Consider the following 26,028-nt stretch of genomic DNA (forward strand, 5'->3'; position numbering starts at 1 on the left):
CCATGTATAGTATTTTAAAAGGTACACTCACCAGAGGTCCCTTCTCCACCTGTTGGGTCCAGGAGGCAGCCTTGGGTGGGTTCGGGGGGTACTGGCTCCAGGTCCAGGGTGAGAAACAGTTCCTGGCTGTCGGGAAAACCGGTTTCTCCACTTGCTTGCTGTGAGCTATCTACAACCTCATCATCATCATCATCTTCTTTGTCCCCAAAACCTGCTTCCGTATTGCCTCCATCTCCATTGATGGAGTCGAACAACACGGCTGGGGTAGTGGTGGCTGAACCCCCTAAAATGGCATGCAGCTCATCATAGAAGCGGCATGTTTGGGGCTCTGACCCGAAGCGGCTGTTCGCCTCTCTGGTTTTCTGGTAGGCTTGCCTCAGCTCCTTCAGTTTCACGCGGCACTGCTTCGGGTCCCTGTTATGGCCTCTGTCCTTCATGCCCTGGGAGATTTTGACAAAGGTTTTGGCATTTCGAAAACTGGAACAGAGTTCTGATAGCACGGATTCCTCTCCCCAAACAGCGATCAGATTCCATACCTCCCGTCCGGTCCATGCTGGAGCTCTTTTGCGATTCTGGAACTCCATCATGGTCACCTGTGCTGATGAGCTCTGCATGGTCACCTGCAGCTTGCCACGCTGGCCAAATAGGAAATGAGATTCAAAAGTTCGCGGTTCTTTTCCTGTCTACCTAGCCAGTGCATCTGAGTTGAGAGTGCTGTCCAGAGCGGTCACAATGGAGCACTCTGGGATAGCTCCCGGAGGCCAATACCGTCGAATTGTGTCCACAGTACCCCAAATTCGAGCCGGCAAGGCCAATTTAAGCGCTAATCCACTTGTCAGGGGTGGAGTAAGGAAATCGATTTTAAGAGCCCTTTAAGTCGAAATAAAGGGCTTCATCGTGTGGACGGGTGCAGGTTTACATCGATTTAATGCTGCTAAATTTGACCTAAAGTCCTAGTGTAGACCAGGGCTCAGCCAAGCTCCTGTAGGCACTCGACACATGCTCCATCATCTCTTCCTTTTCAAAACACATTCTGCAGTTTGGGGAACAGTTCTGTTGGTCAATTGTGTTTCAACAGTAGTTAAGCCTGAAGAACTGCTCTTGTGCACTCATAATGAGGCTCTCTGTCTCTCTTTTTTTGAGGTATCTTTCTACAAGCCAGGAGTTTGTTAATCTTCAATCATGAATGCATTTGATCTCTCTCCACCACTGTCTGTGCACTGATTTCTGCATAAGTCTTTCAAGTCTTTCTTTGGTGATTTGCTTTCTCCTTTCTTGAACTGGGATGTATGCTCGACCATTGATTGTTACTGCAACCAGATGATCTTTTACTCTGGTTGACTCCTCGTATATTTTGATATTATATTCTTCATTGTCAGTTGGTTCCTCCACAGATAGCAGACCTTTTCAGATTGTCAAATCTTGTTCACGTCTTGATTAATATTCATTATTCTATAAGTAACATACAGAGAGGGGAGGTAAGTAAACTTACTTACCAATTCTGTGCTACAGAACTCCTCTATCTGACTTAAAGTATTTTCACAGATCATGAATTCATATTTTTGCAAGAGACTGGATTTTCTATGGGAAGCCTCTAAATACTAAGTGGAAATTATAATAGGATTCACTTTCTTTCCCTTCTTATGAATCCAGTACCAGTCTTTCTTATAAGACAGTTATGCACGTGCGCACACACACACATTTAGTAGTTTCAAAATTTCTTTTTACTGAATAACGCTCCAAAGATAAAGTGTTACAGCACAGCAGTTTCAATGTACCCTAGCTAGACTAACATCACTAACTACAGATGTGTTATTTCCCTTTAAAATGAAGAATATAACCTGTGGTCTAAGCCCTAATTATATATATAATATATATATAAAAATACCTTCCAAAATAAATACAGGGATTGGGTCTTCTAACAATCTGAGACCTTCTGGTTTCACATAAGCTCACCCTGGATATTTTGACAATTAAATAAAGCATTTAGTTGTATTACATAACCAATTGTTTCAGCATCCACACAATTGAGCACAGACACAACTTTAAGAAAAACTGTAAATTACTGTAGTTGTTAGGCTCGCACACTGTCTTTGGTTCAAAGATATGATACACCTCATGAAGACATTTGGCCTCCAGTGTACAAGTCTTCCTTCATGGTGTTTTCTTAGTCTCAATCTCACTGACTCCTGCAAAGAAACTGTATTGTGATCCAACCCACAGATTCAATTTGGGTTACCCTGTAAGCTTTGTCTTCTCCTTGAAGAGCTGGGCTGGATCTGACTGGTGCTCAAAATGGCTGCAGTTTTGTACCTCTGACAGGACTCACTACTGATTGGCCAGGAGCCTCCAGCTTCTAACTAAGGGTGTTACTCCTGGGGGAATTCTGTGCCACTATGCAGTGCAGAATTTGTGTAAAATTAATGTTTCGCATAGAATTTCCTTTTTCCCTTGCTGAAATGAGCTGCAGAGCTGCTGGCTACCACTAGAGGTCGCTGGACCTGGCCAAGCCCAGTTCCCTAATTTGTAAATTAGGAAGAGGGGGAGGAGGAACTGGAGGGTTCCCAGCAGCTGCAGTTCCTGGCATGCTCCGAAGGAAGGAGGTGGTGTGCTGGAAACTCCATACAAGCCTGGGACCTAGCAACGGGCTGTCTCTCTCCCTCTGGATCCCTGGGCTCTGCGGGGATAGGGGGTGCGGGTGTCTGGACTGGGGGGTGCCCTATGGCTGGGCTCTGGGGGTAGGGGTGCGGGTGTCTGACCCCCCCAGATAGGCTCTGAGGAAGAGGGGGCAGAGAAACAAGAACTAGGGTGGTAGGGGTTTCTTTAACTCTCTACTCCTGGGGGAATTTTTTTGTTACCTGTATTGTTACAGATATAGTTGCTGACAGGTATTTTGAAATACATTTACCAAAATAATTGAAACTAGCATGATTATATAGTATTAGTTTGACAAATAAAATATGCAGATTTTTTCAGAATTTTAAAATATTGTGTGCAGAATTTTTTGGTGCAGAATTCCCCCAGGAGTAGGGTGTATGTGTGTTCATGCAAGAATGTCTTTCCTTAACGAAGCCTTCCATACCAGCTTCAGAACAGCTCCTGAGCATGGTGAACAACTTCCTGCACTCAGTCTAGTGTGCTGAAATAGCAACTATTTGTTTGCAGTCACTGCCACCTTGTCTGGGAATGTTTCCATATCAACTCAGAGCAAGTTGGAAGAGTAGCTATAATTACAGCAATAAGGTTTTCGGCTGAACACCAGGAAATAAGAAACAGAAAAGGGGGTCACATATACATCACCAGGAGATTTCTTGTTTAGATGTCAATTTTTTTCTTTCCTCTTTATCAATCCAGCAGTCTACCGTACAACTAGTTACCGCCCACATATTAATGGCTTTGATCAAATTCTTCAAGTTGTTTTGTCCTTAGAGTAGTTTTTATTAACCTGTAATAGTCTTTCTTTGACTTACGTTGAACTCAAACAGTTCCCTGATTCCAAGGTACTTGTAGGGGCCATGCTGAGAGATCTTGGATAGTATCTTCATTAACTTGTATGTTATCTGATTGTACAAGTTTGCCCCTCTTCTGACGCACATTTAGTCAAGCCAACTAGTAGCTTTATATCTTCACTAAACTTTTCTACATGTCGTCAATCTCTGTATCTCCTTTTGTGGCTGTCCATGTAGTTTCAGGTCATCCACGTACAACAATTGGTTAACTGGTTGTTGCTCTTTGCTGATCTGCAATTTATATTCTTGAACATCCATGTCAGCAGCAGCATTGCTATCCTGAAAAGCGTTGGTGATAAGGAATCCTCTTGAAAGATTTTCTTTTTCAATTTGGGTCTCATCAGAGTCCCTTCCAGATAGAGTCAAGTAGGAAGGTGGGAAACTACAGCATGAGTCCACCCGATTTAGCCTTAGTCAATTTTCTCCTTTATTTATGCATTTTCAGACTGAATTGTTGTCACTTATATTTTCTGGTTATAAACATATGACATACAATAAGACAGATAAGATGGAACAGGTAGGGGCCCAAATTACCAAGTTCTGGGGTACTGGGAAGCTCTCCAAGATGGTTGTCTCAGTCTCTGGACTGGGTCCTCCAACTTGGGCCTTCGTTCACTTTTCCTTTTTATACATTAATTTATCCTTCTATATCATCTAACATTTCATGTACCCGGCAGTACATTTACTCAGTCTTTCATAATTTGATGTTGTTACAAGTCCTTAACATTATATCAACTATACTTTTACCATTTAACATACATTGTCATAAACCATTAACATTTAACTAACAAAACGTAACACTTCTTTTCTACCATTCAGCTGTTTTCTTCATATTTTAATATCTTTGTTCAGTATACCTGTAACATCCTAAATTATTCATTAACATAACCTTTATTTTTCTTATTTGAATAGGAAAGTTATGCAGAACAACATGCCCTAACATCAGCATATGCTTAACTTTTTCAAGCGACTTTTTGCTCTATGTTGAGCACCATGTTTGTAAATCACATACAAGCCTTGTTAGCAATTTTGCCTGTTGCATTTTGAGGGGCTTTATTCACTTTAGGGCCTTGTCAAGGTTCCTTCCCCACTCTGAACTCTAGGGTACAGATGTGGGGACCTGCATGAAAAACCTCCTAAGCTTATCTTTACCAGCTTAGGTCAAAACTTCCCCAAGGTACAAAATATTCCACCCGTCGTCCTTGGATTGGCCGCTACCACCACCAAACTAATACTGGTTACTGGGGAAGAGCTGTTTGGACGCGTCTTTCCCCCAAAAATACTTCCCAAAACCTTGCACCCCACTTCCTGGACAAGGTTTGGTAAAAAGCCTCACCAATTTGCCTAGGTGACTACAGACCCAGACCCTGGGATCTTAAGAACAATGAACAATCCTCCCAACACTTGCACCCCCCTTTCCTGGGAAATGTTGGATAAAAAGCCTCACCAATTTGCATAGGTGACCACAGACCCAAACCCTTGGATCTGAGAACAATGAAAAAGCATTCAGTTTCTTACAAGAAGACTTTTAATAAAAATAGAAGTAAATAGAAATAAAGAAATCCCTCCTGTAAAATCAGGATGGTAGATATCTTACAGGGTAATTAGATTCAAAAACATAGAGAACCCCTCTAGGCAAAACCTTAAGTTACAAAAAAGATACACAGACAGAAGTAGTTATTCTATTCAGCACAATTCTTTTCTCAGCCATTTAAAGAAATCATAATCTAACACATACCTAGCTAGATTACTTACTAAAAGTTCTAAGACTCCATTCCTGGTCTATCCCCGGCAGAAAACCAGCATATAGACAGACACACAGACCCTTTGTTTCTCTCCCTCCTCCCAGCTTTTGAAAGTATTTTGTCTCCTCATTGGTCATTTTGGTCAGGTGCCAGCGAGGTTACCTTTAGCTTCTTAACCCTTTACAGGTGAGAGGAGCTTTCCCCTGGCCAGGAGGGATTTCAAAGGGGTTTACCCTTCCCTTTATATTTATGACAGGCCTAGATGTTTATTTTTTCCCCAACAGAATGTTCCTGTTGTTAACCATAGATCGCTGTAGAAAGGAAACGATCTTTGGATGAATCTTGTGCATTTTCAGTGTCTTGATGATCCACGAATGTCATATGCTTTTTGGTAGTTTATCCACACTATCTCTAAATTTTTCATTTTGTTTTGTATCTTCTGTGATTCTCTTGTAAAGCCTGATGTGATCTTTTGTCCCTTGAATGTTTACCTTTTTGCTCAGGAAGCAGCATTCCATGCGAGCTAGCACTATCTGGATCTCCTTTGCCAAAATTGCTGTTAGAAGTTTCCACATAGTTGGTAAACACATGATTGGCCTGTAATTCATAGGATCACTGTGTCCTTCTTTCTGTTTTTGCATGAGGATGATTCTCCCTGTCACTATCCATCCTGGGCATCTGTTCTTCAAACATTTATTAAGTTATTCAAATAAACAATCATGGAGAGTTGTTAGGTGTTTCAGCCAGAATCCATGCACCCCAGCTGTCTGGGTGCTTTCCAATTTTTCATTCCTCTCAGTACCTCATCTATTTATTTCTTTGATATTCCTGCATCGTCTTCTATTGTGTGATTTTTTAATTTCTCACATTTTTAATCCAGCCCTCTGTCTGATTATGTTGTACATTCTCATACCAGATTTCCTTCCAGTAGCTTCCACATTACTTACTGGCTTTCTATTTTTTCCGATTTTCCTATTCCGCTTTTAATGCCCACCAGATCAAAGAATCTCTTAGGGTCTCTCATGAAGAGTCTGTTCTCTGTCTGATACTGAGAGCTTTGTGCTGAATATCTTTCAAGTCTATGACTAAGTGTGATCCCTTTCTGTTTACATTGTTCCTTCACAACACTCGCATCCCTTTCATTCAGCTGATATTTCATCTCCAGGGTTGTTCGCTTCTGTCTTCTCTTCAAATGATGTTTCTTAAATTCACCCAATAGGCTGATATCTTGATGTTAAAGCTTAATCTTATCACCATCATCTTCTTACTATTAGTGTTACTGTAGTGCCTAAGACCCCTAATCATGGTCCAGGACATCATTGTGCTAGGTTTGGTGCAAATATACAACAAGGTCACACACCTTTACCTTTCAGAGGGGTAAGCCGTGTTAGTCTGTATCCGCAAAAACAATGAGTCTTTGTGGCACCTTAGAGACTAACAAATTTATTTGGGCATAAGCTTTCGTGGTATATAACCCACTTCATTAGATGCATGGAGTGGAAAATACAGTAAACAGGTATAAATATACAGCACATGAAAAGATGGGAGTTGCCTTACCAAGTGGGGAGTCAGTGCTAATGAGGCCAATTCAATTAGGGTGGATGTAGCCCATTCCCAACAGTTGACAAGAAGGGGTGAATATCAACAGAGGGAAAATTACTTTTTGTAGCACTAATGAGGCCTCTCTAAGGTGCCACCAGGACTCCTCGTTGTTTTTACACCTTTACCTGCAGCTATTACAGACAAGGAAAGAGCCTAGAATTTGAGTTAGTTTGTCACCAATTCAAGTACTTTGTAGGCCAAAATTGTGTTGAAAATTCAGCAAAATCAGGTTGTAAGACTTTTGAAGCATCCATGGCTATCTGTCTAACTGCAAGTTACTCTGACTCCTACAATTTACTGATTCCATGACACACGTGCATTGTGCAGTGTTGAGGAAATCATACTTAACAAATCATTGCACTTTGTGATAAAAGGTGTTCAGCAGTGCTTCCCTTGAGAGGAAAACCAATTCCCAAGTTCTCTGATAAATGTCCTCTTTCTTCCTTCTCCATTATAAATTTTGGAAAGGGCTGAGTAATTGGATTTTATGGAAATTAGGAGATATGCCTGGCTCACAGTATAAAACGTATGGAGATCATGATAGTCATTAGTACAACCTGGCGCTATTTACCATGGAGACTGCCACACTGAGATATATAACTAGGTATAGTGATTCTAATTCTAGCCTACACTATGGGATTATAAACCAGTTAGCCTAACCTTGTTACCTGGAAAGATACTGAAACAAATTATTAAACAATCAGTTTGTAAGCACCTAGAAGATAATAAGGCAATAAGTAATAGTCAACGTGGATTTGTCGAGAACAAATCATGCCAAATCAACCTAATTTTCTTCTTTGACAGGGTTACTGGCCTAGTGGATGGATGCGGGGAGGAGGGGGAAAGAAGAGTAGTAGACCTGATATATTCTTATTTTAGTAAGTCTTTTGACGCTGTCCCACATGACATTCTCACAAGCAAACTAAAGAAATGTAGATGAACTAAGGTGAGTGCATAACTAATTGAAAGACTGTTAAATGGTTCACTGTCAAACTGGGAGGATGTATCTAGTGGGGTCCCACAGGGGTCTGTCTTGGGTCCAGTGCTTTTCAACATATTCATTCATGACTTGCATAATGGAGTGGAAAGGATGCTTATAAAATGTGTGGATGACACCAAGCTGGGAGGAGTTGCAAGCACTTTGGAGGACAGATTAGGATTCAAAATGACATTGATAAATTGGAGAATTGGCCTGAAATAAACAAGATGAAATTCAATAAAGACAAGTACAAAGCTCTGCACTTAGGAAGGAAAAATCAAATGCACTACTACAAAATGAGGAAAACCTGGCTAGGCAATAGTACCGCAGAAAAAAGATCTGGGATTATAGTGGGTAACAAATTGAATATGAGCCAAACAATTTGATGCAGTTGCAAAAAGTTAATATAATTCTTGGTTGTATTAACAGGAGTGTTGTATGTAAGACATGGGAGGTAATTGTTCTATCCAGCACTAGTGAGGCCTCAGGTGGAGTATTGTATCCTCTTTTGGGCTGCACACTTTAAGAAAGATGTGGACAAATTGGAGAAAATCCAGAGGAAAGCAGCAAAAATGATAAAAGGTTTAGAAAACGTGATCTATGAGGAAAGGGTAAAAAACTGGGTATTTTTAGTCTCTAAAAGAAGGCTGAGGAGGGGCCTGATCAAAGAGGACAGCGATCAGTTGTTCTCTATGTCCATTGAAAGTAGGACAAGAAGGAATCAGCTTAATCTGCAGCAAGGGAGATTTAGGTTAGATATCAGTAAAAACTGCCAAATTATGAGCATAGTTAAACACTGTAATAGACTTCCAAGGGAGGTTATGGAATCCCTATCATTGGAGGTTTTGAGGAAGAAGTGGGATAAACACCTGTAAGGGATGGTCTAGGTTTACTTGGTCCTGCCTTAGCACAGGGGGCTGGATTAGACCTCTCAAGGTCCCTTCCAGCCATACATTTCTATGATTCTGTCTTGCACTATGGCTATACTACGCTACCAACTCATTGTTGAAAAGGAGCAGTTAAAATAGTGGAACCAGTGCTGAGATATTACTCCTGGAAAAGGGGGTTTCCCAGGGGGCAGGGAATTGGCAGAACAGTTCTATGCCATCCACCCTCACAGCTCTCAGTGTAGAGCAATGATAGGGGGAGAGGTGCTGCATTCCTCAGGAGGGCTGCTCTAATTTATAATTAACTGCAGCAGCCTTCCTGAGGAATGTAGCACCTCTCCCCTACTACCTCTCTACACTGAGAGCTGTAAGGGTGGGTGGCATAAAGCTGTTCTGGCTTTATCTACATTGGAGACCAGATTAAACCAGTGCTCTGCTGGATACCCAGAAACCAAGGAAACTAAAAAGAGGGCAAATAGCCATCCTCCTCCCAGCCCTTTGCCCTATTTCATCCTGAGCTGTGCTGCGTTTAGCTTAGCTTCAGGTCAGATTTGAGGCCTGTAGTTTGAATTTTAATAACTTTCTGATTTCTAAACCAAGCCTTGGCATACATGCAGTATATTTGTTTTTTTTTTTAGGTTTTTGTAAACATAAAATAGGTACTTACCTAAAGCTCTAAGAAGGCACTTACCATATATTAAATATACAGAAATACAGCAGCCTCTCTCCAAACCAGAAGGTAATGAAAAGAAACAGACTGTAGCCACAGACTCCAGCCTCAGTGAGCACTTCCCATCCGTCAGCTCACTTCTTCCTCAATAACAACCTGGGAAAAGCGATGCTCCTACACTGTTCCCTGACCAAAGTGTGGGGTGGTGTGCAGTTGGAGTAAATTCCAAAGTCTAAGGTCCCACAAAGAATAGCATACCAGCAGTTACCTCCCTTTTAAAAGGAGGGAGCTCCAGTTTGATTGCCTCTTCTCACAACAGGTGTAGCAGTATGGCATGGGGAGAGGGCCTGTCCCTTAAACAGGAAGATTCCAAGCCAGTTAGGACTTTATAGGTCAATATTAACACTCTGAGCTCAATTTGGTGATCCACAGGCTGCCTGTGCAGATCACAGAGCACTCTTGTTACGTGCTGGTGGTGGGAAACTACTTAACAAGCAAGTTACTGCCTTCTGAACTATTTTACATTTCTGAGTTGACTAAAGGTGTAGCCCTGTGTAGTGTACATTGCAGTTATGTAATCTTGAGGTGACAAAGGCATGGAAAATTGATGGCTAAGTTGAACATATGTTCTAACCCATGGAGTGGCCCCCAATCTTGCTCCCTGGCTGGAGCGCTGGAGTGGGGCAAGCCCCAGACCCCGCTCCCCAGTGGGAGCTCAAGGGCTAGATTAAAATGGCTGGCGGGTTGGATTTGGCCAGCAGGCTGTAGTTGCCGAACCCTGCTCTAACACATAGTGAACACTGTATCACTCAAATGTCCCTCATCATAGTCCCAAAGTTACCCCTGTGACAAACACATTTGTTGAAAATTGTTTACATCAGAAATAAAGAATTTTGAAACTGAGGTTACAGGAAAAATATTTCAACTGAAGGAATGACTCCCACAGCATTTTGATTTTTTTGATGTCCCCCATTCTGTATCTTTCTTGTGCATTGTCCCCCACATTTGGTTCACAGTGGGCTGAGACCAGATGCAGGCAAAGTAGCAGAATGGGACAGAATGAGTCTTTCTCACTTGAGAGAGCCAGCTGCGCTGTGGACAGTGGGGATTAAAGGAGTGTTTTGGCTATCATCAGACTAGGTTTTTCTTGTAGACTGAATTAAAATTAGCTCATGCTTATTGCAAGTTTTATTTTCTTTATAGCAATCAATACAGGAAGAATGGAGCTCAGCTAAGTAGCAGTTAATAGCAGTTCAGTAGGAGAGAATGTTTTAGCCTGCAGTCTGATGTTTTAAGCATGCTATATATTCACAGCTGACACCTGTTTTGATATGGAAACTGATTAGGTTAAAGAAAAATGATTTTTATTACCGCACAAAATGAAGGTTAAGTTTTCAGACTACCAGTGAGCCCATAACTTAATTGAAAGAAACCCTCATTGGATCAACCTTTTATGACTCTTTGGTATTGTCATTACGAGTCTATATCTGTCTTATTTATACAGGGAAGTTTATGTACTCTCATGCTACAGGAGGCATTTACAGTACTACTTCTTGCTACAACACCCTGTCCACCAGCTCAGCAATAGTTAAACAACATAACTTTGATCAGGACATGCAGGAGAAATAAACGCAGGCAAAGTGATGAATTTTTAAAGTGGAAGGCTGCAACTTTATTAGCTGTAGTGTGGGGAGAGACACCAAAACAAAACCAGGCATTTATTTGGGTCCAGTGCAGCGTTAACTGGTCTCCCTGTCAAATAACCAATATTCAGGGTCAGCCCCCTTCATCCTCACCGCTAGGATTCAGCCCATCCCCCAGCCTTCTCTCCCTTTTCTCAGAAGGGGGAATGAATCATAGAATATCAGGGTTGGAAGGGACCTCAGGAGGTCATCTAGTCCAACCCCCTGCTCAAAGCAGGACCTATCCCCGACTAAATCATCCCAGCCAGGGCTTTGTTAAGCCTGACCTTAAAAACTTCTAGGGAAGGAGATTCCACCACCTCCCTAGGTAACCCATTCCAGTGTTTCACCACCCTCCTAGTGAAAAAGTTTTTCCTAATATCCAACCTAAACCTCCCCCACTGCAACTTGAGACCATTACTCCTTGTTCTGTCATCTGCTACGACTGAGAACAGTCTAGAGCCATCCTCTTTGGAACCCCCTTTCAGGTAGTTGAAAGCAGCTATCAAATCCCCCCTCATTCTTCTCTTCTGAAGACTAAACATCCCCAGTTCCCTCAGCCTCTCCTCATAAGTCATGTGTTCCAGTCCCCTAATCATTTTTGTTGCCCTCCGCTGGACTCTTTCCAATTTTTCCACATCCTTCTTGTAGTGTGGGGCCCAAAACTAGACACAGTACTCCAGATGAGGCCTCACCAATGTTGAATAGAGGGGAACGATCACGTCCCTCGATCTGCTGCAATGCCCCTATTATACATCCTAAAATGCCATTGGCCTTCTTGGCAACAAGGGCACACAGTTGGCTCATATCCAGCTTCTCGTCCACTGTAACCCCTAGGTCCTTTTCTGTAGAACTGCTGCCGAGCCATTCGGTCCCTAGTCTGTAGTGGTGCATTGGATTCTTCCGTCCTAAGTGCAGTGTTAGTCTCCAAGGTGCCACAAGTACTCCTTTTCTTTTTGCGAATACAGACTAACACGGCTGTTACTCTGAAACCTGTCACATGTATTCTGAGTGGGAAAGCCCTGAGCAGTCAAGCTTGCCCCTCCCTTGGCCCCTTCTCTCAGGACTCCAGGGTTTGTCTTTCCCCTGTTGGTTCTATTGGATATATACCCCTTGCTGTGATGGGGGTGGCATTTATTCCTGAGGGTCAAGTAGTCGAAAGTTTTACTTTAGGACAAATTTTGGTGCATGAATTGACTAGATTGCCTAGGTAGGTTGTGGAAGCTCCTTTGCTGGAGGTTTTCAAAAGGAGGCTGGATAGCCATCTGTCTTGGATGGCTTACCCACAACAAATCATGCATATTGGCATGGGGTTAGACTAGATGACCCTTGTAGTCCCTTCTGACCTTATGATTCTAATTTCTGGCCCATCCCAAAGTTTGGGTGGTGGCAGGGAAGACAATGGCGTCAGGGATTCTATAATATAGCAAGTGGAATGCTTTTATAATTAACTCTATTGGACATAAGAACATAAAAATAGCCATACTGGGTCAGACCAATCCTCCATCTAGTCCAGTATTCTGTCTTCCGACAGTGGCCAATGCCAGGTGCTTCAGATGGAATGAAGAGAACATGCAATTATTGAGTGATCCATCCCCTGTCATCCACTCCCAGCTTTTGGAAGTCAGAGGTTAGGGATACCTAGAACATGGGGTTGCATCCTTGGCCATCTTGGCTAATAACCATTGATGGACCTATCCTCCATCTACTTATCTAATTCTTTTTTGACCCCTGCTATAGTTTTGGCCTTCACACCATGCCCGGGTAATAAGTTCCACAGGTTGACTGTGTGTTATGTGAAGAAGTACTTCCTTTTGCTTGTTTGTTTTAAACCTGCTGCCTATTAATTTCATTGAGTGACCCCCTGGTTCTTGTGTTATGTGGAGGAGTAAATAACATTTCCTTATTCACTTTCTCCACACCATTCATGATTTTATTGACCTATCATATCTCCTCTTACTTGTCTCTTTTCGAAGCTGAAAAGGCCCAGTCTTTTTAATCAATATCCTCAAGTTTTCTCATTTGTGTTAGAGAATGGCCCTCTGTCAGAACAACCTCTAGTTATTTCACATTTTCCATATATGTGGGTGAATAAAAAACATAAAGATGCTCAACTGAAAGAAAACAAGTTTATTGAGTTTATTCCTGATGATTCACTGATGGTAATGTTAAATTAGTCTAGTGTTTCTGCTTGAGTAATAAGAACTCCTTCTGCAAGAGGAAAAACAGAACAGTCCTTTTTAGTTGTTTTATAAATATTTGCTTTGCTGTTATCACTATGCTAGCAATTAAGGGTCTTTTATAAAATTATCTCTTCAGCATTCAATTCCTGGGCAGTCACTGGATACAAATTTATATCTAATAATTCCGTAATATCCCATTAACATCTGTGAAAGTAGATTGTCAGTGAAATAGTTAGGATTTACTTTGGTTGCCTTTAGCAACTGAATTGTAATAAAGAAAATATCTAAAATATGTATTAGCAATAGGTAGATACGAAAACTATTAAATCAACATTTAAGATCTTTATAACCATTTTGACCATTACTGGTCATGCTTTTAAATATTTCTGATTCCTGTGATACATCTCTAGTACACAGATTCTTGCATACGATGGCTCACAAAGATGTCAGTAGCACTCGGATAATTGTCTCTCACAGAGACTGAGGAACACATGGTGAAGGGCTTTTAGAAGTTCATGTCTGCACTGGCATGACAGGTATGTCATAACATGTTTTTAGGTCTCGCCTTACATGACTCTTACATGACTCTTCTCGCCTTACATGACTCGCCTTACATGACTCTACATGACATGTACTATGGTGGCTGCAACTCTATTCTCATATTTTCACTTATATGCCACACAGCACAGAATAAAGAATTAAGATCTCATGTAGGACCAATGTTAAATCTCCTTTTCTCCACAAGGAAGAAAATTGAAAATTAGTTAAGTAAATTGATGGTCCTACACTGTTGGCTGTTTTCTCAGTTCTGTACGTGACTACAAAACTTTGTTATGATGTCTGATATTATATCTCCATTATTCTTAAGCTCAGCTTTTGGTACTGCCATGGGTCAGCATTTACACTGACTGCCAGTTACTTTTAGCAATTGGGCAATAGTTCCCACCATTGTCAGCTATACATGAAAGGTCCTTTATCTCCTGGAATAGCCATAGTGAAGGACTTTATTACTATTGGAATACTATTCCCTCTTTGCCAGGGGATGATGTTGTGAAGTCCAAAACTATAACAGCATTAAAAAAAGAACTAAATACATGTTCATGGAGAATTAGGTGTCTGTCAATGGTTATGAGCCAGGATGATTTCAATAGGCTTTGCGTGGGACTTAAAAACTGAAATGATTAGTTTTTGAAGTGCACTTGCTGAACATTAGACCGCAAGTTCTGCTCATGGACTCTCATTGGTGAAGAATCTTGTGCATACTGTGCAGTAGATACAACCTAAAGAGTGCATTGCAGTAATTTAGCTGAGAGGTCACAAAAGCCTGGATTCTGGTCTTAGTCCAGAAAAAAGATTGCAACTTCTGAGTATTTTGGGGTTAAAAAAGTACTCCTGGCAACTGATGAAACATTGGTTTCCGTATTCAGTTTGTTGTGGCCTCTAAGTTGGGAGTCCTGTCAACTCACTCGGGAAAACCATATCAAAAGCTAGCAGTACCCCGGCCCCAAAGTGACAGCTTCAAATGCTCTCCTTGTCATGAAAGCAATATCTCTATCATCTGTAGCTTGACCTGCAACCTGAGCCAGACAATGCAACTGTGCTGAGACTGAATAACTGTGATAAGAAGAGGTAGCAATGCTTATTTGGGTATCATGAGTTACTGCTAATAGCTCAGGCTATGCTGCTGCCATATCAGTTTTCGATGTTACTTTGAACAGCAATGGTGACACAAGAAATCTGTGTGGGATTCCATACTGGAGGGTTCTCAGTGCAGATGAGTAACATTACCCAGTGATGTTCAAAAGAAATAAATGGAACCACAGTCATGAAATCCTGGTAATTTCCTCCTGTCCATACAAGTTGGTCACCCGCAACTCATAATCAATCGTATCAAAAACAGATGATAGCTCCTATGTTATTTGGATGGGGAGTTGTCTCGCATCCATCTTGCACACCAGTATTGTTTGTGCCATTCTAGGACTGGATGGATTGGATGATGCCAAAGAATCCTATTCTAGATACTTGTCATCTGCAATCTTCTCAGCCACCTCCATAAAAGGGAGGGCTAAGCCTAGGACATAAATAAGTAAGACCTCTGTGTTAAGAAACAGTTTCTTAAGCAGCAGTCAAACTTTGGTTTATGTCAGACAATCTGGTATCCTGTTCTCCACAAAAAGGCATTTATAACAGAAACTACCAGTGGGAGAACACTTAACCATTGGCATTTATATGGTGGGCAAAGATCCCAGTCATAGGTTATGGATTTCAGCTTCCCAGAGTCCCTTTCTATGTGTTTGGGGTAAGATACTGTCATGGTAATGGATGCATTTGTACTCTTGTGTCCTGTCACTGTCTCCCTCTATCAAGTGCAAAAGGGACAAACTTCAGTATGACTGGTTTCAGAGTAGCAGCTGTGTTAGTCTGTATCCACAAAAAAAAACATGAGTACTTGTAGCACCTTAGAGACTAACAAATTTATTAGAGCATAAGCTTTCGTGGGCTACAGCCCACTTCATCAGATGCATAGCATGGAACGTATAGTAAGAAAATATATATAGATATATACAGATAAGTTGGAAGTTGCCATACAAATGGTGAGAGGCTAATTAGTTAAGATGAGCTATTATCAGCAGGAGAAAAAAACTTTTGTAGTGATAATCAAGATGGCCCATTTAGACAGTTGACAAGAAGGTGTGAGGATACTTAACTTAGATTTTCCTGACAAAGAACTTAGATAATTGCTCATATCACTCAACTGATAAGTCAGCTTTAGGGGAGACGCAGTCTGAAATTAATAACTTTACCATCCTATGACCTTATCAAATGCATGTTGTTCACCCTAGTCTTTCAAGCAAAAAAAAAAAAAAAAAAAAATTTGTAGAATTTTAAATTTTTTAAAACCAGGATTATGTATGTACTTTTACAAAAATTGAATGACAATAAATCCACTCTTCCTGTTAAACATGTAAATAATTTGTTTTGTCTCTGTTTAAAAAGGACAGTATTTTTCTAGTAGACTGAAGCATAGGCCTGAATACAGTTCTGGCATATAAGGACTTTTTTTTTTCTGGGTACATCATGCATTCTAAAACTTGATCCTTCAAAGACTTTTGCACATGTTTAACTTTATGCCCATTGAGTAGTTCCACTGAGTTCAGAAAATTCAACTTAAGATCCCTAGTCCTTCATGTCCCCATTTATAAAGTGGAAATAATATTTATCAGCTTCAGAGTGTGCAGTGAGGAATAATAACTTACAGTTTGTAAAGTGTGTTGAAGATGTAAAAGCATCATGGTGCTTAAGAGCTGAGTATTATTATTTAAAACAGGATTTATAACAGACTGACAGATTCCTTAATAATATATCCTTGAAAAGATGGAGTCAGTTATGCAGCCATTAATAACTGTTTTTTTAATGGACTACTTTCTGCACATCTGGGTAAGGTGGGCAGAATTTAGCCTCTATTGTTTAAAATTTTGTATGTATTTTATGACTGTCAAAATGCAATGACGTTCACTCAGCCTAACCATTTAAAAAGTTCAGCAAACAAGTTTCTGAAATGCTGGTGGTGGAGCTATACATTCTGACACATTGAAGAATGAGTTAAACATGTAACTTATGTGTACTGCTTATTTGTTGACAGGCCAGTTTAAATTTTTATATTACCTTTCATTCATGACCTAAATATATTTATGGCATATATTTCTGCAGTACTGCTGTTATGTGTATCAGATAACACTAGTCTTAAAATATATCATTGGAGTTTCCGAGTTACATCAGAATGATAAAACTGAACTCTTCTGTGTTTCAGGTCTTAGGAACAGATGAAGATAATATGGATGGTTGCTCTCAGAAGCTGGCTTCTGCCAAATACCTTCGACTTTTGCTACTAATACTGATTCCATGTATCTGTGCTCTCATCCTCCTATTGGTGATTCTGCTTACCTTTGTAGGTGAGTATTAGTCTTAACTAAAGAGAAGGAAGCTGAAATATAGTTGTATTTTAACAAGATGATACAAATAAGCACTATAAACTCACAGTGTAGTCTACTTGTAGAATGTAAACAAATGTCTTAGAACATCCACATAAAACTAAGTAAATTATGCTTTTTTTCAAGTTCTGCTATGCTGCTTCAGTTGCAGAGAATACCTGATTTTGACTGTTTATGTTTAAAAATAATTAAAAAGTAATTGGGGGAAACAATTTTTGAGTCTCTGAAAATTAATTTTTGATATACTTGCTGCCTTGGACATACATTATATTGATTGTTTTCAACAGTAACTCTTACAAGCACTTTTTGATAAGTTTTTAAATATATATATTTTATATATGTGTGTGTGTATGAAATAAATATATTTAAATATCTCTAAGTGGCACAACATATTGCTCCTTTACCATTACACACACCAATTTATAAACCTAATATCTATTTTCAGGAGAAAGTTAATGTACAAATAGCAATAAAACTTTCTGAACAGGCTACAAGATCTCCTCTCCTTCACCAATAAAATATAAGTGTTTTGTTATTAACTTTAAATACACATGATTTCAGAACCACAATCATATTTCACTGAAGATAGATTTGCAGATATACTTAATTTGTTAGTTACTCAGTCCATTAATTAATTGCAAATTTGATGTGGAATTAACACATTAATGATTTATTAGAGAGCAACAATTTAAAAAAAGCTAGTTCTTGGTTACCTTCACAGCAAAGTTGACGTGCCTGCAATTAAATCATACCTGTGATGAGAGAGAAAGTAGATAGCACATTATATAACTTTTTGCTTTTAGTTGTGTACAGTACTGTAGGGTTGTAGTTGCTTGTGTACTTTTGGGGGGTTTTTTTGCTCTTAAAGATTTTTTTTTTTTATTGAAATGCATTCAGTGGTTTAGCAGCATAGCTGTCTCTTATTTCAGTGCTGGATGATACTGCCTGCCTTTTTCACTTGAAGTATGTATCTATGAAACAGCGTTTTACTTCTCTTAGGGAGACTAAGGAATGTGCATTTTTTGCCAGTTCCAGAAAGATAGTAAAATATACAAAATTATCAGCTCTTTCCCTATTAAAAAATCAATCAGTCTAAAGAAATACCATATAATTGAAGCAGTTAGGATGTCTGGAAATAAAACTGAATCTGTATCCAGGTGACAGCTCTGCCTCTGCCAAATTCAAGTCACATTGAATCTTTATATTCATTTCAGTCTGTGGAGGATGACCTGCAACAAGACCCATAATGTCTGGTCTTCTCATTGTGCTTAGGATGGGTGGCCAGAATAAAAACCTAATGAATGTGGTGACTGATAAATAAGTCTTGGGATCTATCTTTAAACTGAGAACAGACTGAAGTGGATTAAGATCATATAAGTCTGACAATTAGGAAATGTGATACCCCACCCCCAGTTCATTTCCTGGTATTTAGCATTCCATCTGAATCCTTTATATCCTTTGCCCTAGATTTTCACTATTAAATGAGAAAGTAGATGAAGAAAGGTAGGTGTGTTTTTCTGTCATACTCAATCTATTCCTTAGAAGAAAGTGTCTACATAATAGATACTGAAATTGTACTGCAAAATGCTCAGGCAAAAGGGGCCTGATTCTGATCTTACTTAGCCAGCATAAACCACTAAAATCAATGAAATTACACTAGTGTAAAACTAGTATATGTGTGAGGAGAATCAGAGCCAACGTTATTGGTTAGGTCTAATGTATGGGACACCCATAAATCAGTAAAACTGTCTCCAGCATCCTTTAAGATTATTCTGATGATTATTTATTATTCTTTTTTCCTAGAGCAATTAGAACAGCTTTAGTTTAAAGCACACTGATGACACAAGTAGACCTCTTTTCCAGGCTGTCTAGAAATAAATGGATAATTCTAAGGGCATCCTTAAAGTGTATGTGATGTCAGAATAATGTAACAGGCTACATCCAGGTCATTAATTCAAATTCAGATCAGATCAGTTTCCAGTGCTGTAAATCTGATATCTTTCATCACTTCTAGATTTGTGTGTTTTTTAAGGAATGAAAAAAAGCTTTTTTGTAATGGAAAGGACAAAATCTTTTTAAGCTTTGTTAGTCTGTGCTCACATACTACACCTTGGTGCCCTAGAAAGAATAATAGATGCTTGAAACATGAATGGAGAATTTCAATGTGTCATTTGGAACTTTACATTCTATTGCTGAAATTAACTGTCTCTTCTTAACTTTGGTTATTACGTCTATTAGAAAATTGGGAACATTTTGGCTCCATTTTGCAGGCAAAGAGTTTAATTTCTTATTGAAAACTTTTAGGAAAATGTTCTATTACTGCTGCTGTTTTCAATTATTTTCATAAGGCAGGTACACACACGTATGTGCACACATAGTATTGAGCTGATATAAAATATTTCCATTCACCCTGCTAAATATACATGTATCAACCTTCTGACTTTCTCCTTATCCTAATGCAGACTTCTGGATAGGCTGTTCTCATCTTCCTAGTTCTGATGTAAAATAAATCTGGAATCCAGTATGAGGCAACTGGGGCTGTACAGCTCTATAGTCTAGTGATTTGAGGTATCCTACCTGAGATGCTTTAAAAAGCTGATGTTCAGAAAATGCTGAGCACTCACTCCCTGAAAATCAGGCCCCTCTAAGGTGTCTAAAGTAAGGTACCCCAAAGCACTAGTCACCCTTGAAAAATTGGGCCATGAAATTTTATTAATCTGTATGCAGAGAAGAAAAGGCAATGTAAGTAATGAACAAGGAGGTGCAAATTAATATGACTATCTGGCAAAATTATGTTAAAGTAGATATAACAAGGGGCTTTTAAACTCCATACACAAAAGTCACACTTAGTTTAAAATCTCACTGCAGAAATAAGGAATATATTTCTCTGAAAGCTTTTGCATTCTTTTATATGCGTATGCTTCTTGATTCTGGCTGTTCTTCTATCCCTTACTTGCCAGAAAATATGGCACATTTCTGAACCTATCAAGAGGATGCTTTGTTCTTCTCATATGAAGTGAAAGCAGTGATCTCAGCTGCTGTTGAGGAAATTTGGCTTTCAGAACAAACCTGACACTCCTACTTTATTAAGTGGCTGGGTCATATCACAGAGGAGAGAAAGAGAGAGTGGGGATTGGGAATCCTCCTTCTTTAAGGGCCATAGGCTAGTTTGTGGACTGCCTAAATAATTAAACTTTGAAGGAAACAAAGGGGTGGATTTTACAAGGTTCTAATCTCTTACAACTCCCCTTGATATTGATGGGCATTGAGAATAATCAGCACCTGATGAGATTGGACCCTAATTTCTTGCTCTCCTGACAGAAGCATAGTTGTGAGCTAGTTGTTAGAGTGAGTGTGGAGGTTCATAAAATGATCCATTAAGGCCACTTCATACAGTTTAAATTTGTCTGGAGTTACAAGCTACAGAGAAATCATATTATGGTGCATCATAGCCTACATAGTCTGCTGATATGTGATGGGGGAAAAGAGGCAGAAAGGGAAGACATTCTGAAAATTTCAGATGTCATAAAAATGAGAAATAAAATGAATAGGCTCAGTTTAGAACAGCTCTCTGATTTCTGTGTGGCAGGGGGCAATCTCTAAACTAACTCTTGTTTAATAGTTATAAAAGGCACATCCCCTTTTTTATTATTTTTTTAAATTTTTTGTTAGGACATTACAGATTTTACTTACAAATGTGCTTACATTTTAAAATATGGTACGTGTTAAACTTACAGAGTTGTCTTCCTTTTAAATAAAAGGAGCAGTTGATAGAAATACAATAAGTTAAAGTAGATTTCATTTGGATTATTTAAAAAAAAACAATAACTGACGCCATGGTTTGAATAGCCCCTTAGAAGAGGTTAAATATAAAGCAAGAAGACCATCTTGAACGTAATCTTGCATTTATAATCTATGGGCCATGTTCTACAATCATTACTCACATTGAGTGGTACCTTGCTTCTTGAGTAATCAAGCAAATATTACTGGCTTTAAAAATAAACCTTTTCCTACAAAGGCTAGAAAACATCGCTCACTACTGTTTTTGGCTTGAGAAGTTAATTATCCTTCACCTTTGAATAATTTTTAAAACAACATTGAGTCACTTCTGAATTAAATAAAAAAATTTTCGATGGGGCACAGCTGCTTAGCAATAGCAAACTCTAGTAGGGAAAACAAAACTATTTGATATTCATTGGAACATAATTGAAAGTCAGTCAGTTATTAAAAAAGACCAAGAAATAGGATCTGGAGGATCTTGTGTAGATACAGCATTTCACTTCTTATATACTTACTTCTGTGTGGTCCTCTACCATAAACAAAGGGAATCTTGAGTAGGAGGAGAGAGGTTATTTTACCTCTGTGATTGGCCCTATTGCGACTGCTGCTGGAATATGGTGTCCAGTTCTGGTGTTCACAATTCAAGAAGGATGTTGATAAATTGGAGAGGGTTCAGAGAAGAGCCACAAGAATGATTAAAGGATTAGAAAACATGCCTTACAATGATAGAAGCAAGGAGCTCAATCTATTTAGCTTAACAAAGAGAAGGTAAAGGGGTGACTTGATTACAGACAATAAGTATGTACGTGGGGAACAAATATTTAATAATGGGTTCTTCAATCTAGCAGAAAAAGGTATACCATAAGCCTGTGGTTAGAAGTTGAAGCTAGACAAATACAGGCTGGAAATAAGGTATACATTTTTAACAGTGAGAATAATTAACTATTGGAACAATTTACTAAGCGTCGTGGTGGATTCTCAGTCACTGAGCATTTTTGGTTAGCGTGCACAATATGAAACCCCTACATTTTTTGAGGAAGCTAGCCGTACTGGTACAAAATGAAATGCCTTTTGGCTGCACAGATATAGTGGAATGGCTTGCTATAACTGAATTAAGGCCACAGAAAATTTGCTTTTTTTTTTTTTTTTTTTTTTTTAAGGAAACCATCTTGAGCCGTGAATAATGAGACGTTAGAGAGCGTAACATTTTATGTTCACCATGCCCTAAGGGCTACTGATATTCCTCCTAGTCTCAGTGTTATCAGGCCTCAAGTTTCCAAAATATAACATAACCTCAGAATCCACAGTAGCTCCTGGCATAGAGGCTTAAAACTTGACCTTCTGGAAGCAAGACAAAACATCAGCAATGCCATTGTCAATACTCAGTCTGATTTGCTATAAACAGGTGTTCAGAGTTAGGAACTTTAACAAAAAAGTGTGAACAAGCCACTTGTTCCTGGGAGATAGTGTGCAGAGGGATGTGGCATTGGACAAGAAAACTATCTGCTTATTCTTGAATCTGTCTCTCCACATGCAAATAGGACAGGGAAGCATTTCAAGAAGATAGTATCCAGAACCAGCCTCCATGTGTCCTAATCTGCAAGCCTCCACTCCATGTACTAATTCCCTTTAAAGAATTCCCCATCACTGAATTCCCTGGAAGCTTGGAACAATACATGTAGCTCTGAGCCCAGTTCCCAATCAAATTGCCAGAACATGACACCATTGTATCTAATGCAGAATGGTTTCTCCATCTTCAAGTGACTTCTGCCACCCAAAAAATAAATGTGGCAAGCTGGGGTGCACGCACACCTAGTGTGGTGGCCGAGACATGTTTTCAGCAAAAGCGTTGCCGGGGAGCCAGCCAAGCAACACTCAGTGGCCGGTGCAACGGGATTGATTAACATGGTTACAGACTTTCAGACTGATTTCTGAGATGCAGTGGTGGCTTTAGGTCAATGTTATATTCATTTAGGTTTATAAGAGCCCCAATAGGTACCTATGCTATGTTGTCTTGGGCAATGCAGGCAGAAAGACAAGACACCAGAAATGTGGTTTAGCAAGGCCACAGCTTTATTAAACAATACATCTAAGAACTACTGGGCAATAACTCATTCAGTGCAGGTCATCCCTCCTATTGCAATCTGAATGGCTGCCATCATCCTCCCCACCCCAATAAATTGGTCCCAGTGTTAGAGAGCTTATTCCTTCACTCTCCCACTTCCCTGGTCCTTCTCACATGAACAGAGAGCAACAATACCCGAAGTCCGAAGGTGCAAACCATTCGATGTTTATTGGGGTGAACTTCCAGCAAGCTTAAATACAAGTTCCTTTTCCTTATTTCTGAATCCCAACTTACTTCCTGTTTGCCCCTAATTTATATAGTAATATTCTTAGCTATACCTTAACCAATCATTCTACTAAAATTTAACTAACCAATCCTAACATATTGTAACATGATTATGTAACCAATTATATCCCACCACCTTAATTAGTTTACACCCAGCAAAATTAATTATACAGCAGACAGGAACAATCACAGAACCAGACAGAGATTATACAGACAAACAATAGCAAAGTGGGAACTATAATGGCAAGACAATACAGAAGTGAGGATTTCACATCCCAGTATTGATAAGTGAGTTCTTGCCAGACAGGATGCTATCAAACTAAGTTTTCTTTTACATTTTCTAGGCACTTCCCTTTCTCTGGAGCTGATAGGAATACAATCCTGTCCTGATAGTGCCTAACAGCCCAATAGCACCTTTTTTCAATGTGACTAGGTTGGAATGTGAGGAGGTGACCGGTCGCTTCCCAGCTTATGGCTGCCTCTGCTGCTTAGCCAAAGGCCTTAGCCTAAGAACAGGGCCCCAGACTGTCACAGTAAGAGAAGGACCTTACATTGGCAGACAGTGATTTTGATTCTTTCTTTTATACCTCTAACTAGCCAAGTGATAAGAATACACCTAAATTCTTAAAGTACAGACCTTTACAGGCAGGCCTGAATATCTATATCCTAACACCCAGCACCATTTCATGCTCCCTATCACTCTCCCCTTGTATAAGGGATAAGAGGGTAGAGAAGATGGGGTTGTCTCCTCATTGTATCAGACATTAGGAGCTCTGCCCCACCTTCTTTAGGGGATACCTTCTCCTAATCCACTTCCAATTCCAGTTGATCAGGGAAACAGACCCCTTACTGAACAATCTGAACTGGGCACCTGCCAAGTTGTGCCAGTTGTGACAAAATGAGTTTTACAAGTGAACCTACCCCACTGAGTCCCTGCACTGCTGAGAGGAAGGTAAAAAACCCACCCCTCCCAGGCCAGTTTGGCAGTGAGGGCAAAATTCCTTCCTAGCCCCATAAAGGTAATTAGCATAATACCCACAGCAAGGCTGCCACACTGGATCCTACTCTAATTTCAAGAGAGGAAGGAGGGGGAAGCTCTTCTTCCTAGCACAGAATGGCACCCTTGAGCAGGCAGAAGGGCTTATAAGACCTCCCCACTGAGTATGTGGGAGTGAATAGGCTTATGTTGCACTCTGTCCTACCAATCAGCAACAGAGTGCCATCCTCCTCCTCTCTTCAAGCCCATGAGGAAGGGAGGGGATGCAGCAATCCTTAAAGGGGCAAAGGCGTTTTCTTTCCCAGACAAAGCCCCCCACCTCTGAGGCTGCAGAGGGGCACTCTGGGCTCTATTTACATTACAGTAAAATATACAACTATTTAGGGCTTTACAGGCTTATAACAAACACCTTGAATGCACCCTAGAAGCCTGTTTGCAGAGAGTGCAGGTCTTGGACAATTGTAATGTGCTCCTGATAAGAAACTCCTGAGTAGTAAACCAGCCACTGCATTCTGCGATTGCTTTAGTTTATGAGTGATCTCAGTGTATATCCCAAATTAAGCACTAAGCATATTACTGTTATCTACTCATTTCAAAGGGCCCAGTGCTGGGTCAGTTCCTGGTTGAGATAAGGACTAGAATGAGCTGTGATATCCAGTGGTTTGCCTGTCCTGGCAGGATTGACCAACACCTACTCTCCCACCACAAATTGTCAAAACATCAAAGTCCGGTATTCAAATTGCCTTCCACCTCCAACCCTATATGTTTCAGTATCTGCAATAGGACGAGCCTCGGGCTGAGCCTGCTGAGGAGGTACCAGTAGATATTTGCTAACTAATTACAGAAATATTTTTAACCAATCATAAACCAATATTTTGTTCTCTCTCTAACTGTTTGATCTGTTACATACTCTTCATTAGGCTCTTTGCTTTGTTTGATCACATTTTTAGACTAGCCTGACCTTTCCTGCTGTAGGAATGGCCTAGAAGTCACCCTCACTACACACAGCCAAAATTGCCATTTAATCCTCTTTGTTTGGCTTCTAGCTTAGAGTATGTGAATCTTTTTTTAGATCTCATCACTGTCTGTTGCACATCTTTAAATAAAATATTAATTTTCCACTAGCAAATAACAACTGGAAAATGATCAGTAAAGTTTGGCATGGTATCGTTGGCATGGTATTGCTCTGAACTGAATGAGCTTAGCGCATATCTCTCATTTTTATACTGAACATACTGATTGCCAGTGTGCTATATGCTTCCATCATCTGGTCATCTCCAAATGTAGTTTGAGACACAAATCCAAAACAGATACGTTTATTAACTTTGATATTTGGCCGCAGTTATGATTTACTATATATATCTATATATGCAGACACATGTCTGCAGAGTATTTTGATACAATACACATATGTAAATGAATGAAATCCATAGTGTATCTTTTTTATATAATGCATGTTGTAGTGTATTGTTTAAGACGTTGCAGAGACCCAGCTCTAAGTACCTTGGAGATATATAAAATATTGTTTTAAAGCCTCATGGTGGAGCTCCTCAAGGAATCTCTAATCAGTGGGAGTTAGGTGCCTAAATACTTTTGAGGATCTGGGATTGTGCTCTTTTCTTATGAGCCTTGAAATTAACTGGTTCCACTAG

The 26,028-nt window shown here is 39.8% G+C and overlaps 1 protein-coding gene across 1 annotated transcript in view; it reads left to right on the forward strand.

Moving 5' to 3' along the window:
- CORIN (corin, serine peptidase) overlaps positions 1-26,028 on the forward strand; it is a 315,814-nt gene that overhangs the window by 31,030 nt on the left and 258,756 nt on the right. The window contains exon 2 of the mRNA XM_077814583.1: positions 17,069-17,210. Coding sequence (XP_077670709.1) covers positions 17,069-17,210 — 142 coding nt within the window. The remainder of the gene's footprint in view (positions 1-17,068; positions 17,211-26,028) is intronic.

The sequence above is a fragment of the Eretmochelys imbricata genome, chromosome 4 (genome assembly GCF_965152235.1).
Source record: "Eretmochelys imbricata isolate rEreImb1 chromosome 4, rEreImb1.hap1, whole genome shotgun sequence".
In the NCBI taxonomy this organism is placed as follows: Eukaryota; Metazoa; Chordata; order Testudines; family Cheloniidae; genus Eretmochelys; species Eretmochelys imbricata.